Source organism: Erinaceus europaeus, chromosome 1, assembly GCF_950295315.1.
Source record: "Erinaceus europaeus chromosome 1, mEriEur2.1, whole genome shotgun sequence".
Lineage (NCBI taxonomy): Eukaryota > Metazoa > Chordata > Mammalia > Eulipotyphla > Erinaceidae > Erinaceus > Erinaceus europaeus.
Genome location: NC_080162.1, coordinates 153,166,534 through 153,182,159, shown reverse-complemented (window position 1 = coordinate 153,182,159; position 15,626 = coordinate 153,166,534). Strand labels below are relative to the sequence as shown.

General features: G+C 42.4%; 1 protein-coding gene across 1 annotated transcript; it reads left to right on the top strand.

Annotated features, from left to right (window-relative positions):
• The first annotated feature begins 257 nt into the window (after window positions 1-257).
• Window positions 258-1,383, top strand: NPBWR1 (neuropeptides B and W receptor 1). The gene has a single exon (XM_007515974.2). It carries the CDS (start codon window positions 372-374, stop codon window positions 1,365-1,367), a length of 996 nt encoding a protein of 331 aa, XP_007516036.1. The 5' UTR covers window positions 258-371; the 3' UTR covers window positions 1,368-1,383.
• The last annotated feature ends 14,243 nt before the right edge of the window (window positions 1,384-15,626 follow it).

Sequence of the window (15,626 nt, the reverse complement as noted above, 5' to 3'; positions counted from 1 at the left end):
TCAACCGGAGCTGAGCAGTGCCAGGGGAGGAGGGAGGGAGGGAGACAGACTGAGATTGACTGATAAATTTTGCAACAGGTTAGAAAGTGATCACGTGAGGGCAGCTCGTGGACCCCCCTCCCCGCAATCCCCGTAAGTTTCCCGCAAACTGCTCACCCGCCCGCCTAACCTCTGCCCCCCCCCCCGCTCCCCTTTGCAGACCCGAGTCCGCGGCGGCTGTGGCCTTGGGAAGCGACCCCCCCAGGTCAGAGCAGGTCTCGGGACAGCCGCCGCCAGCGCCCCGGCTCCAGTCCGCGTGGACGACGCGAGTGTGGGGAGCAGCAGCGCGGCGGGAGTCGCGTTCCCCGCTCGCCGTGGCCGTGGCCGCCGCGATGGACAACGTGTCCTCGCCGGAGCTGGCGCCCGAGGGCAACGCGTCCTGCCCCGTCCCGGAGCTCGGCTGCCCCAACGCGTCCGGAACGCCGCCGCCCCCGCTGCCGCCCCCGCTGGCCGTGGCGGTGCCGGTGGTCTACGCCGTCATCTGCGCCGTGGGGCTGGCGGGCAACTCGGCGGTGCTGTACGTGCTGCTGCGGGCGCCGCGCATGAAGACGGTCACCAACCTGTTCATCCTCAACCTGGCCATCGCCGACGAGCTCTTCACGCTCGTGCTGCCCATCAACATCGCCGACTTCCTGCTGCGCCGCTGGCCCTTCGGGGAGCTCATGTGCAAGCTCATCGTGGCCATCGACCAGTACAACACCTTCTCCAGCCTCTACTTCCTCACCGTCATGAGCGCCGACCGCTACCTGGTGGTGCTGGCCACGGCCGAGGCGCGCCGGGTGTCCGGACGCACCTACGCGGCGGCGCGCGCCGTCAGCGTGGCCGTCTGGGGCGTCGTGACGCTCGTGGTGTTGCCGTTCGCCATCTTTGCCCGGCTCGACGAGGAGCAGGGCCGGCGCCAGTGCGTGCTGGTCTTCCCGCAGCCCGAGGCCCTGTGGTGGCGGGCGAGCCGGCTCTACACGCTGGTGCTGGGCTTCGCCATCCCGGTGTCCGCCATCTGCGTCCTCTACACCACGATGCTGTGCCGGCTGCGCGCCATCCGCCTGGACAGTCACGCCAAGGCGCTGGGCCGCGCCAAGAAGCGCGTGACGCTGCTGGTGGTGGCCATCTTGGCCGTGTGCCTGCTGTGCTGGACGCCCTACCACCTGAGCACCGTGGTGGCGCTCACCACCGACCTCCCGCAGACGCCGCTGGTCCTCGCCGTCTCCTACTTCATCACCAGCCTCAGCTATGCCAACAGCTGCCTCAACCCCTTCCTCTACGCCTTCCTGGACGACAGCTTCCGCAAGAGCCTCCGCCAGCTGCTCGCCTGCCGCCCTGAACCCTGAGGCCCCCGCGTCCCCGCGCCCCTGACCCGGCTCCCGACGGCTCGGCTCCCGGGGCCTTAGCCCCCCCCCCCCCCCGCACTCCCCCAGGAAGCCCGCCCCGCTTGCACATGCTGGGGCCCTGGAGGTCGGGTAGGGAAGCTGATATGCACTTGTGTTATGGGTGTGCTCTGTCTGTCTATGTCTGCCTGTCTGTCTTAGCCCCTCCCCCCCGTCCCCCCCCCCCCCCCCCCCCCCCGCCTTCCGACTGGTGAGTGAATGGCCCGCTCCCATTCGCGCGCTCTCATGGCCCACGTGTGCACAGACAGGCGGGGATTCTCAAGTTTTCCCGAGGAAACCTTACAACTACTGAAAAAATCGTGCTGCTTCCTCAATTCTTTCTTTTCTTTTTGATTTATTTGTAAAATAGAAAATGTCGACAAAACCATAGAGTAAGAGGGGTGAAATTCCACACATTTCCCACCACCAGAGTTCCGTATCCCATCCCCTCCATTGGAAGCTTCCCTATTCTTTATCTCTCTGGGAGTATGGACCCAGGGTCATTGTGGGATGCAGAAGGTGGAAGGTCTGGCTTCTGTAATTGCTTCCCCGCTGAACATGGGCGTTGACAGGTGGGCCCATACTCCCAGCCTGTCCCTATCTTTCCCTAGTGGGACAGGGCTCTGCAGAGGTGGGGCTCCAGGGTACATTGGTGAGGTCGTCTGTCCTGGCGAGTCAGGTTGACATCATGGTAGCATTTGCAACTTGGTGTTTGGAACTTGTTTTCCTTTGCTTCCTCCTTTCTTGTGGGACATGGTTCAGTAGTTCTTGTAAGGTGGGGTTGATTGTGGCAAATTCCTTTAGTTCTTGAATATTTGAGACAAACCTTTTATTTCTCCCTCAATTCTTTACCAGGATTTTGTGTGCGGAGGAATCTCTTAGCCGCATGGAGGACGCTCTCAACCCTTAACCACCCCGACCCCCCCCATACAGCGCCATCCTGGGTCTAGGGAGTCAGATGTGCCCTGGCAGCAGCGCCCCCAAGTTGGAATGTGTCCGACCTACTACCGGCTGGGATGGGGAGTGCGGGTACTAGCTGCCAACTCCACTGCTGACGGCTCCCCGGAGTAGACGGGCAATGGGGAAGAGGAGGGAGGCCATACTGTTGGGGACACCCCCTGTTGTTTGCAAACGGGCCTCAGCAATGTCCTGGCACCCCCCCCCCCCCCAGCTCGCGCCCTCTGGACAGGCATCTGCACTTTGCTGCTTCCCTTTCTCTGCAGTGATTGTTTTGTTATTGGGGGGGGGGGTCAAGCTGGTGAACAGCCTGATGGGGTTCTCTTGTCCTCTTCTGTGTTCCAACCTCTGGAGACAAGAGCCTCGGCATGTGCATGGTGCAGGAGTGCACAGCACGGTGAGGCGTCCCCCCCCAAAGCCGACGATGCCAGTCTTGCCCCTTTGATAGTGAAAGACAGGAAAGCGCGTCTGGAGGCGTGGGGTTCATGTGAAGGAAGTTGGAGGTCTGCTGTGGCAGCCGATGGGTGAATCCTGGAGAATTCCTATGCTGTTTCTTTTCTTTGCGTCTCCCCTGGCTTCTGCGCCCACTTGAAGAGGCTCCCCCATTCTCAGATGCTAGCGGGACACGTGGTTCTGGCGCCCCCTTGCGGCGCCATGTGTTCGGCGCGAGCACACGGAAACCGCTGGTGACCTCTGCTAGGTGGCGCTTCTTTCTACTGCTGACTCTTTCTACTGCGCTCTTGCCCTTTGTGTACAACTAGGAGCTCTTCGTTGCAGTTATTTGTGTGTTGTTTTCCAGGACCCAGAACTTTATACATTACATGTTAATTTAAAAATATCTGTGAGGAGTAGATGTTCAGGCTTTCATAGTCCTGAACATCTGAGAGCTGTCAAACTGCAATGGTGGACACCCTCCTAATTGCCTCTGCAGGGTCTCTGTCCATAGGGACCTATGTTTATGTCTGCATCATTTTTTCAAAAACTTATTTTGGATAGAGACAGAAAAATTGAGAGGGGTGGGGGAGACAACTAGGCCTGCAGCACTGCTTGTGAAGCTGCCCTTCTGAAGTTGGGGACCCAGGGCTTGAACCCAGGTTCTTTTTTTTTTCCATTTAAAAAAGTGTATTAGTGATTTAATACTGATTTACAAAATTACATGCCAACAGGGGTACAATTCCACACCGTCCCCACCACCAGAGTTTTCCATTGCAAACCACTGCGGTTCTCCCAAGGTTGCAGACATGGGTTAACCATCATTTCTACAGCTGTCTGTCTACATTTGTACATAATTGCCCCCTTTTTCTTCCAGGTCCGGACAGTCCTCTCTTCTCCTCCAAGCCACACACCCCTACTACAACATTTAAATGTCCCACTCTTTTTCCTCCTCTCATTCCAGGTTCTGATGGAGCTGGAGTTCAGAGCCCTCTTATCCTCTTTCTCCTATCACTTCTCTCCCATTGAGAGTGAGGATCAAAGTTGTTTTTGGGGCTCAGGAGATAGGGTGAACTCAGTGTAATGGGTGTTCCTGACCAGGTACGCTACCACCTGCCCTGTCTGCTTTACTTTTGAGCAACCAAGTAGATCTTCGTGCATTTGAACTCACTTCACTGTCTTGTTCAAGAAGGCATGGGCTGATTTTCCAGTATGTCTGTGATTAAATAGGTAGTTTAGTTTCATCAGGACTTTATAAATCATTGAATAAACTGTTTCCGTTTCCTTCTTTTAAGGTATATTGCTTACACATGGGAATGTAGAATTCTAGTTTGTTGATGTCAATTCTTTTTATGTCTTGGGTACTAAGTATACTAAAATGAGTAAACAGTTATGCAAAAGTAGAATTTACTTACACCATTGTATTGCAAAGATCTTAACCCTGTGCTGAATTCTTAAAGTCATCACATAAATCCTGCCACATAACTTCTGATATTTGAGACTGCATTTGGTTTTACTTACTGTAGTAAATTTATGAATTGTATGTACTTAAACCTCATCATATTTACAGAGGCTTGGTTAGTGTACTGCAGAGAGGCTTGGTTTAAAATAAAAGATGAAGCAGTTTGTATGATAAGTGACTATTCTATTTCCTGAGAACATGGGATCCATAATTTATGCTACTACTTATGCATTAGTATCAATCTTTTGAATAATGCCTTTGAAACTTAGACTGGATGGGAGTGAAGATTGGGATCCTGTTACATAATGATGGAAAAAGTCCTAAGATGTAGGTGAGGGTGTTCTGCAGAGAACTATCATGGGGAGGTGAGAACTTGTACTCATATGCCAACAAACTGCACTGTATGCCATTGTTCCCCCCCCCCCAATAAAGATGATAAATAAGTTCTGCCTTCACGGAAGAGTTATTTGATGAGTAAGCAATGAATACATAGAAATGCTCAACAGAAAAAGATTAAGAACAAAGTTATCTCTCTTTTGACTAGTAGTAAGGGTTATGAAAACATGCTGAATAATATAAAAACTCTAGGAACTATACCAGGCAAGAATACAATGAAATTTTTGATCATGTTAGCTTTTGACCACATCATGTCTCCAATATTTAAGTATCTGGTGTGGAGAGTGAGAAAAGAAGGTGCATAGTTATTAGCACACACATTACGGGGCTGGGTGGTGGTGGCACATCTGGTTGAGCACACGTTACAGTGCGCAAGGACTCAAGTTCAAGCCCCCCAGTCCCCACCTGCAGGGAGAAAGCTTTGCAAGTGGTAAAGCAGGGCTGCAGGTCTCTCACTCTCTCTCTCTCTCTCTCTCTCTCTCTCTCTCTCCATCTCCCCCTTCCCTCTTGATTTCTGACTCTATCCAATAAATAAAGATAATAATTTAAAAAAATTAAAAAGCACACACATTACTATTTCAGCTAACAATGCATAGATATGTTACAAAATTACCAGGAAAACAAAACAGCACAAACTGGGCACTTACTGAATATTTTTCTTCCCTCAGTCACATGCTGGGAAAACAACATCAACCAATATTCTGCCCCAGATGGCAGTCACCTATGTTTATCCATGTTTTGGAAGAAATCACAAATTTCTTTACACAGTGTTCTTTTATGAGGACAGCTTTGGGTCTGGCAATTTGGTCCCTTTTTTGTATATAAGAAAAGTAAGGTTTGATGAATTGAGTCGAGTTGGCCAGGCCCATTAAGACTGCAGGAGCCACCTGGTTCCTTCTCTAGGAATTATCTCATTCTGTTCCAGAAGAGATGAGATTGTCACAGTGAGTAACTGGGGAATTATTATATCGGAAAAAAACATTAATGCCTTCGAAATATTTAATGGCTCAAACAAGGCATATAAAGTAGGATATAATTACAATAAAAATCAATTCTAACTGGTTCTTGAAACTATATGGTGTTATTAAAGGCTAGGTAATAAAAAATTCTCTTTTTCCTAACAAAAGATTAAAAAAAAATTTGATAGGCTAGCAAGAAATTGAGAAGGTAGTGGAGACAGAGAGAGAGAGAGAAAGAGAGACAGAGCGAGAGAGAGAGAGAGACCTGCAGAATTGCCTTATGAAGCTCCCCTACCACCCTACCCCCCCCAATACATGGGGAGTGTATTGGCTTGAACCTGGGTCCTTGCATATGGTAACATGCACTCTATCAGATGTGCTATTGGCTGACATATATATATAGAGAGAGAGAGAGAAAGGAGGAGATACAGAAGGAGAGAGACACCTACAGCCGTGCTTCATCAATCATAAATCGTCCCCACTGCAGGTGTGGACTAGGGCCTTGAATCCAGGTACTTGCGCATTGTAACGTGCACTCAAGCAGGTACACCACCACCTGGCCCCCATATATTTTTAAATCTATATGGTATAATTTCACAGCTCTTCGTATGTATCACCATACCATTGCCTGCTTCCAAAAATCAATACCCCTCTGCCAAATTCCATTGGCTTTGGAGTACAGTTTGAAGCTGGAAAGTGCTATGTCTCATAGAATAAAACTTTCTTGACCAGAATTGAAATGAGATCTCTTAGAAACTAAGTGAATAAAATGCATGTTTCTCCCAATTCAGAACAGGATTTCTTTGTTGACAGGTTGTTAAGAGTAGGCTGCATTCCCTGCTAAGCCCTCAAGGTCAACCCTGCACAGGGACCAGCTCCCTCCAGCCCACCCTAGCCTGCTCTGGGGATCAGCTCAGCCTCTATATGAAGCCTGCATAATCAAAGACTGTGTTGGCAGAGAAGTTTGGAAGTGAGACAGCTACTGTGCTAACAGGTCATTGCTCACCAGAGAAGGAGTGTCCCACCATCTGAGTTGTTTGTAGATGATAGTATAGGAGAGAACATTAATTTTTTTCTAAAATGGAGGGAATTAAACATTATGAATGTTAACAACAGATAGTAAAAATGGCTTGCACACTTAACAAATTAGTCTTCTTTAGGCAACAGTGAATTATTTGATAGATGAGAAAAAAATTACCCATATTACCACATTCAGCATTCAGTATAGATGCTACCACAGAAGCAACCAGTGTGTCAATATTCCATTAGCAACTTATTCTCCCACATGGCATTGCTCGTTTACTACTGTAACTCCTCTCTTTCAATGCCACTGCTGCTCCCATTGCATTATTTTTACTTCCTTACTTTATAGGGGAATTCCATGAATCCAAGCTGTAAGGAATTTCTTACACTCCAACTCCCCCAATACAACATGGATTTACTATTATGATCTGTTACAGTTAGAAAGCAGAGTATGCATCTCTTTGAACGTTTATTTAAAATCCAAATATCACAATCTTGATTTCTATAGCTGTGGAGTAAAGTTTGAATTTGGAAATAAAGCATATTAAGTAGTAAGATTTCTTGTGCACTTTATATTTCCAGTGGAAAGGAGGAATCATTTTTGATTGGGTTTTTCAGAGAGGATATTAAAAATAGCAACTCACTCAATTTTTTTAAGCTTTATTTAAAAACATAGTCCAGTGTATGCTTAATTTTTATGTTTGAAGCAGGCTGGTTTTATTTATTTATTTTTGAGTTGAGGTCTCACACTTGCATATTTCACCTCTCTGAACCATTTTTTTCCCCATTCAGAGAGACAGATGAAAAGGGAGAGATCCCATAGCACTGAACTTCCTTGTGTGCCATATATCTCCCCTGGGGCCTCCTAGATGACAACACTCTTGCTCTATCCAGTGAGATATTCTCTCTAATTCTGGTCTTTTTTTTTGTTGTTGTTAATCTAAGTAACACATATGCAAATTTTAAACTTTGTTTTTTATTTTTTAATTAATTAATTTATATATGAGAAAGATAGGAGAGAAAGAACCAGACATCACTCTGGTACATGTGCTGCCGGGGGATCGAACTCAGGACCTCATGCTTGTGAATCCAGTGCTTTATCTACTGTGCCACCTCCCGGACCACCAAAATTTAAACTTTATAACTCTCACTGTATTTAAAAAAACTATTGTTAACTGGAAGTTTTCTGCCTACTTCTTTCAACTCTGTGTTTTCAGGACAGTTACCTTATTTACTTATTCTGGGATTTATCTCCATATTGCAAAATTATAGGTTTATGCCACAACGTTTCCATTATTAATTTTAGGTATTGTGAGTTGAGAGGGTTGGGAGACGGCTATTGCCACTTAGGAAACTGGTTCTTTTAAAAGAGTTTTCTTTTTATATATATTTTATTTATTTATACCTTTTCTTTGCCCGTGTTTTATTGTTATAGTTATTGTTGTTGTTACTGATGTCCTTGTTGGATAGGACAGAGAGAAATGGAGAGAGAAGGGGAAGACAGAGAAGGGAGAGAAAGATAGACACCTGCAGACCTGCTTCACTGCTTGAGAGGTGACTCCGCTGCAGGTGGGGAGCAAGGTCTCTAACCGGGATCCTTCCTTGGTCCTTGAGCTTTGCGTCACCTGTGCTTAATCCACTGTGTTATCGCCTCCTTCAAAGGGTTTTCTTATTGTGATATATATATATACACAATAGAATGCTATGTAGCTTTTAAAAGTGAAATTGTCTCCTGTGCTACATTGTCGATGGATCTACAAGTGTCATGTTGAGTGTGAGCAGCCAGAAAAAGAAGGGATAATGCTGGATGATATTACTTATAGGTAGGATATTAAGCAAGGGCAGTAGGGGAAACTTGGACAGGGTATGGTGTATTGCACCAAAGTAAAAGACACTAGGAAAGGAGGGATCTAAAAAAAAAAATAGGTTGCAGAATACTAAATGTGATATTGTTCAACTATGAAAAAAATGAACTTGTACCTTTTAGGGACAACATGGATAGAAATTGGGGGTGTTAATGTTAACTGAATTAAAGATGTGAAAGACTGTATGACTTCACATGAACATGATTAACGACAGTGACAAAATACTTACAAAAAGCTAACTCTTACAGTCTATGAAAATGTGGTTGCAAGAAGGGAGAGGGATGGGAGGAGTGAGTAGAGGGATTCACTAGACATTTGGTTCTAGTGGATGCAGTGAGGTTCATAAATGTAAAGGTCCAAACGTGTACTCTTGAAATTGTGTAGCCTGTAGACCAATAATAAACCATTAAAATTTCATTTGTAAAAAACTTTCAGCTAGAGAGGATACTCAGTGGTAGAGTAGATGCCTTATATCCAGGTGCCCTTGGTTTGACACCTGATACTAGGTGAGGGAACAACAAAGATAAAACGAGTGTAGCTGTATTTTGGTGTCCCCTTCTCTCATAAAAAGTACTATAAATATTGAGCCTGGCAGGTGACTCAGTGGCAGATCATAGGCCTTGCCTGCAACAGGCTCTGGGTTTGATCTTCACAACCAACGTATTTAGAAAAGTCTTGGAAATAACAGTGGTATATCATATGGTATATAGAAAACGTGTATATATATATATATATATATTCAACACCCACTTTAAAAAAACAAAATATTATAATAACAAAAAATTATTTTATATAATAATATAGTGGGGATTTAATAGAAAAATACTATATAAACAATATTGTTTATAGCTGGGACATATATGTACATACATATGTATGTTATGTGTATATGTGTAACATGTCTGATGAAATTTTAGTACTCTGCTTATTGGCCTAAAAGAACTCTGTAAATATCTTTTATGTAGAAGATCATTGTCTGTGTTATAGTTTTTTTTTTATTAGTGATTTAATAGTGATCAACAAGACTGTAGGATAAGAATACTTCTTCTTCTAGCGTTTGCCCTTCTTCTGTAGCCAGTCAACAGCGTCAGGTTGAGCCTGATGTACAGTTTCGAGACCTCCTTTGAATCTGGAGAGGTGGCAGTCATTGACTATGTGGGTCATAGTCTGTCTGTAGCCACAGGGGCAGTTCAGGTCGTCTCTGGCTCCCCAGCGATGGAACATAGCGGCGCACCGGCCATGGCCTGTTCGATAGCGATTGAGGAGGGCCCAATCATAACGTGCTAGACAATTCCATACAATTCCCACCACCAGAGTTCCATATCCCATCCCCACTATAGGAATCTCCCCTATTCTCTATCCCTCTGGGGTTACGGACCAAAATTCTTTATGGGGTACAGAAGGTGGAATATGTAGCTTGTGTAATTGCTTCTCCACTGAACATGGACTTTGGCATGTCAGTCTACACCCCCAATATGTTATAGTTTCTAAATGAACTAGTATCATTTGAGTAATAAACAGCAGTGTCCCAAATATCAGCATGTTTGTTTCTTTAAATTTCCTAGAGCAGACTTATTCTCTTGATTGCAGGATCTTTTTAAATTATTATATAAAGATTATTTTATTAGTTTGCTGGCATGATTCAAAGCTCATTTGCCTTGTCATTTGTATATATAAATGTAAATAACCCTCAAAATAAATACCATTTTTATGGTTATTTACCAGTTTTTATCAGTATTTATGGATGACATATTACTATACATAGAAATCCTTGATGATTTCATTGAAAAATACATAAGTTTGTATTCAGAAAGCAGATGAAAACCTGTTTTTGAGTAACACCACCAGAGGGAGTACCAAGATAATTTTTGTAAGAAAAAAACTATTTTAGGCAAGGTTCTTTCTTTTTTTTTTTTTAAAGTGGTAATTTTTCACATAGCTATAAGTATGTCTGATAGATTAAAAAATCACAAAGTTAAATCGTAAAATAAAAATAGTGATAGATTTATTTTTTAAAGAAAGATCTTTTAATTGTCAAGAAAGAATAAAAGAGAAAGAGGACCAGAGAAATTACTGGCACATAAAATTCAACGATAAAATCCAGGATCTCATGCTCAAGGGTCTAACACATAATACACTGCACCATCTCCCAGTTATATTCTTAAACTGTATGTCCACAGTTAAGATAAATCTAGCCTTGGGTGGGGGTGATAGCATAATGGTTATACAAAGAGACACTTAAGCTTAAGGCTTCAAGGTCTCAGGTTCAATCCTCAACACCACCATGAGCCAGAACTGAGCAGTAGCCTTGTATAAATAAATAAATAAAATAAGTAAATAAATTAAATAAATAAAATAAATAAAGATAACTCTAGCGGGATGGCCTGGGAGATGGCATAGCAGCAGAGCTCTGACTTACAAATGTGAGAGCCCAAGTTTGATCCCCAGAAGGGCTTATGCCAGGGTGTAGCTATCACTTCTCCCTTTTATTTACCTATGTCTTGTGAGATAAATCTTCCCAGAAGAGAAAGATTTTGCCTGAAATAGTTCCAATAATTGATTATTTTCTATATAGTTCAGAATTTAATGTGTTTGGATAAAATTGTGAGGAAATTTTTACTTTCTTTAAATTCTAGATTTATGCCTACATTAATTAAACCTTAGTAACTTTATTTAGCCTAACTTGGATGTTATCTTTATATTATTTCAAAATTTATATTTTTCTAAATATAGTTAATTTAAACATAACTTCATTTCAAATGTGCTATAATGATGTTGATAAAGTACAAGATAGTTTAACCTATCAGTAGCAAATGACCACCAAGTAAGTAACAGTAGTTTCCACATAACTAATTATTCAGTATGCATACCAGTTTTCCTTATTAGTCTGGAGACAGGCATTTCAGAGTTGATGTAATGGTTCTGTGGTGCCAGAATTGTCCCAGGCTCCTCGAAACATCTGATGAAGGAAAATTAAGCCAGGCAGAAAAACTCCACATTCCCTGTAAGTTAACAGCACATGCACCAACAACTTTGTATCTCCTAACATGTGTAAATTATATCCCAGTGAATCTGTTATAAAATTGACCTCAGAAAGTTCCTCTAGAGCTGACCTTTGAAAGATGCTCCACATTTTGGTATGCTATTCATTTTAACTGAGAATCTTGGGGGAGGTGGTTCAGAAGATGAAATACCATTTTTGTGAATATTTTCCCCCACTCATTACTGAAAAGGGGTTTTATTCCCTAAAGCCTGCTACTATATGATATTCTCTGAGCCTCTTCCATAGAAGTATAGGGGGCTTTCCCCCAGGACTGCAACATCTAATGCTTCTGTTTAGATCTTGCAATGGGGGCATGACTTAATATAACATCAAGAAATACAGATCTGGGACCAGGTGGTGGCAAATGCACACACTGCCATGTGAAACGACCTGGGTTCAATCCCCTATTCCCCACCTGCATGGAGGTGGGGAAAGCTTCACAAATGGTGGAGCAGTGCTGCAGGTGTCATGCTCTGTCCTTCTCTATATGCCCATTCGCTCTCAACTTCTCCCCGTCTGTATTCAAAAAATACTGAAAGAAAAAAAGAAAAGAGGGAGTGAGTGGTAGCAGCAGGTTAAGCACACGTGGCGCAAAGCGCAAAGACCTGCTTAAGGTTCCTGGTTCGAGCCCCTGGCTCTCTACCTGCAGGGGAGTCCCTTCACAGGCGGTGAAGCAGGTCTGCAGGTGTCTTTCTTTTTCTCCCCCTCTCTGTCTTCCCCTCCTCTCTCCATTTCTCTCTGTCCTATCCAACAATGAAGACAACAATAATAACTACAACAATAAAACAACAAGAGCCACAAAAGGGAATAAATAAATAGTAAAAAAAAAAGAAAAAAGAAAAGAAAGGAAATAGCCACCACTAATAGCAGATTCATCATTCAGGCAGAGATAACCCTCTTCAATTATGCACTTATGTAAAATTCATGATGAAGGAAAACTCTTTAAGAAAAAAAATTAAAAATGGAAATGCTCTTTTATAAAAGTGAAATCCCTTTGTCATACTTTAAAATAGATTTTGTTTAAGTTTCACCAAACCTTTATTTTTAGATTATAAATTTTATGGAAAGGACATTAGTTTTTATTTAGCAACAGTAAAGATGAATGAATTTCAAGAAAAGAGCATGTCACTTAAATATCATTAAACCACAGGGCTTCAAGAAAAGCTTCCCGGATTTCATTCTCTACTAAGACTTTGTATATGTTCACTAGATGGCACAAAGCGGCCAATGATAGAGATCAGGAGAAACCATGTACTTTAACAGATGTTATTATGAAGGTTCTATTGAAAGAGTTCCAACAAAATTCTAAATTACTAGTATTTTTGGTTTATAAAGGTTCGAAGAAATCACTAGATATTTACCTTAGATATATAGTGAGAAATCACAACCAGTATAAAACTTTCTTTGTTCTTCTGTAAGCATTTGGCTTGTATGTTGTAAATTAATTCACCATTAGTATGTGGTTTTATTTCTGGGCTCTCAATTATGTGTTGACTTGCACAGAAGCATTATTTCTATGAATTAGCTATCAAAAACTTATCCTAAACTTGGAAATAAGCACAAGATCACTGGCTATTCTTACAGTACTATTCTATCCTTTATTTTTTCTTTTTTACTAGGGATTTAGTATTGATTTACAAAATTACAAGATCACAGGGGTACAGCTCCACACTGTTCCCATCACAAGAGCTCTGAATCCCCAATACCTTCATTGTAAGCTATAGCAATTCTCTTAAGGTTGAAGATATGGGTTAACTCTTATTTCTACAACTACCTGTCTATATTTCTATATATTTGCCAATTTTTTAAATTTATTTTTTATTTAAGAAAGGATAAATTAACAAAACCATAGGGTAGGAGGGGTACAACTCCACACAATTGCCACCACCCAGTCTCCAGATATTTGCCTATTTTTTAAGGTCCCATCTTCTCTTCCTTTCCAAGTCACACATATACCTTTTACTACATCCAAATGTCCCTCTCTTTTCCCCCTTCTCTCTCCAGGTCCTGATGGAGTTGGAGTTCAGAGCTCTCTGCTCAACTTCTCTTTATCATTTCTCTCTCCCTGGGGGGTTTGGATCAAAATTATTTTGGGGGTGCAGAAGGTGGGATGCAACTCTATTATTTTTATCTATTTATTTAATAATGATTGACATGACTGTTTGATAAGAGGGGTACATTTCCACACCATTCCCACCACCTGAGTTCTGCATTCCATTCCCATTATTGGAAGTTTTCCTATTCTTTATTCCTTTGGGAATATAGACCAAGGATCATTGGGAGGAGTGTGGGCAGAAGGTCAAAGGTCTGGCTTCTGTAATTGCTCCTCTGCTGAACATGGGCATTGGCAGGTCAATCCATACTCCCAGCCTGTTTCTATCTTTCCCTACTGGGGCCTGGCTCTGGATAGGTGGGGTTCCAGGACACATTGGTGAGATTATCAGCCCATGGATGTCAGATCTGCATCATGGTAACATCTGCAACTTGGTGGCTGAAAAGCATTAAGATATAAAGCAGAAAAAATAGTTTAATAATCTGGAAGAATATAGCAGATGAGATCTGGGGTCTTCATTTTGGAAAAAGCTAGGACATCTATTTTACAGATATTCCAAGGGGTCCATTAGGGTTAAATCAAGTGAGGCATGAAGTGGACAAATTAGAAAGTGAGATTCAACCTGGTACCAGCATGATGTTGGAGCTAGAGAATTGTTTAGAAATAGACACCAAGAGCAGGACTGGGTGGTGGCATCCAATTAAGTGCACATATAGCTCTCGTTCTCAGGTCTGCAGAGGATCCGCTTCCAGAGCAGTGAAGAGGTCTGCAGGTATCTTTCTCTTCCTCTCTATCTCTCCATCCATTCTCAATTTCTCTCTATCATATCTAATAAAAATTAGAAATAAATTAAAAGGAAAAAAGAAATAAACATGAAGAGTAAAATGAAATATCAAGAGGAATGGAGTCTAAATACTTTACCATTCTACTTCTGAAGACAGTGGTGTGATTGTTGCAGTCAGAGAGAGGGAATCGGAAACTTAGGTTAATTTAAAGCCTTTGTAGTTCCTGTACCAGTTGTCTATGCTTGGCCAACCCAAATTCATGTGGTATTTTGTGATTTGCACATTTGAAGACTAACATCGGATGAGTGAATTAATAGGTGACATAGATGTTCCTGGAGAATGTAATTTTTAGAATGCAATTACACACACACACACACTTTACACTCTCTTTTTTTTTTTTTTTTCTCCAGAGCACTACTCAGCTTTGGCTGGCGATGATGCTGGGGGTTGAACCTGGGACCTTGGAACCTCAGGCATCAGAAACTGTTTGCATAATCATTATTCTGTCTCCCCCCAGTATATATTTATTAATTATTCTACTTTATTTTTTATTTGATAGTACAGAGAGAAATTGGGAGGGGAAATATAGAGAGGGAGAGAGAGTGAGAGAGAGAGAGGGAGAGGGGGAGAGAAAGAGAGGCACATGCAGATCTGCTCATGAAGTTTTGCTGCTGCAGATAGGGACTGGGGACTTGAAACCCTGTCATTGTTCAAGGCAACATATGTGCTCTACCAGGTACATCTCTACCCAACCTCCAGAGAATTAATATATGCCAGAGCATTACACATAAATTCAAAGTGGGGGATTTTCTCTCCTCTTTCTTTCTTTCTTTCTTTCTTTCTTTCTTTCTTTCTTTCTTTTTTCTCTTTCATTTCTTTCTTTTTTAGTTACTAGTTTTATTTATTATTCTATTAAGTAATGTGACATTATTTTTAAACATTTTATTATTATTTTCTTTTTTGTTGCCTTTGTTGTTTTATTATTGTAGTTATTGTTGTTGATGTTGTTAAAATAATGTGACATTATAACATTGTATAAGTTTCAAGTGTGTATCACTGAAAACTAATAAGCTTGTTTATCATATCATATTCACCACTAAAAGTAACCAGTTTTGGCATACTGGGCAGTTGTGTACCGAGTTGAGTGCACACAATAACAAGCTTAAAGACCCTTTTTTTTTTAGGTATCCAAAATATTTTTTTTTATTTATACTAAGGAAACACTGATAAAAACCATAAGATAAGAGG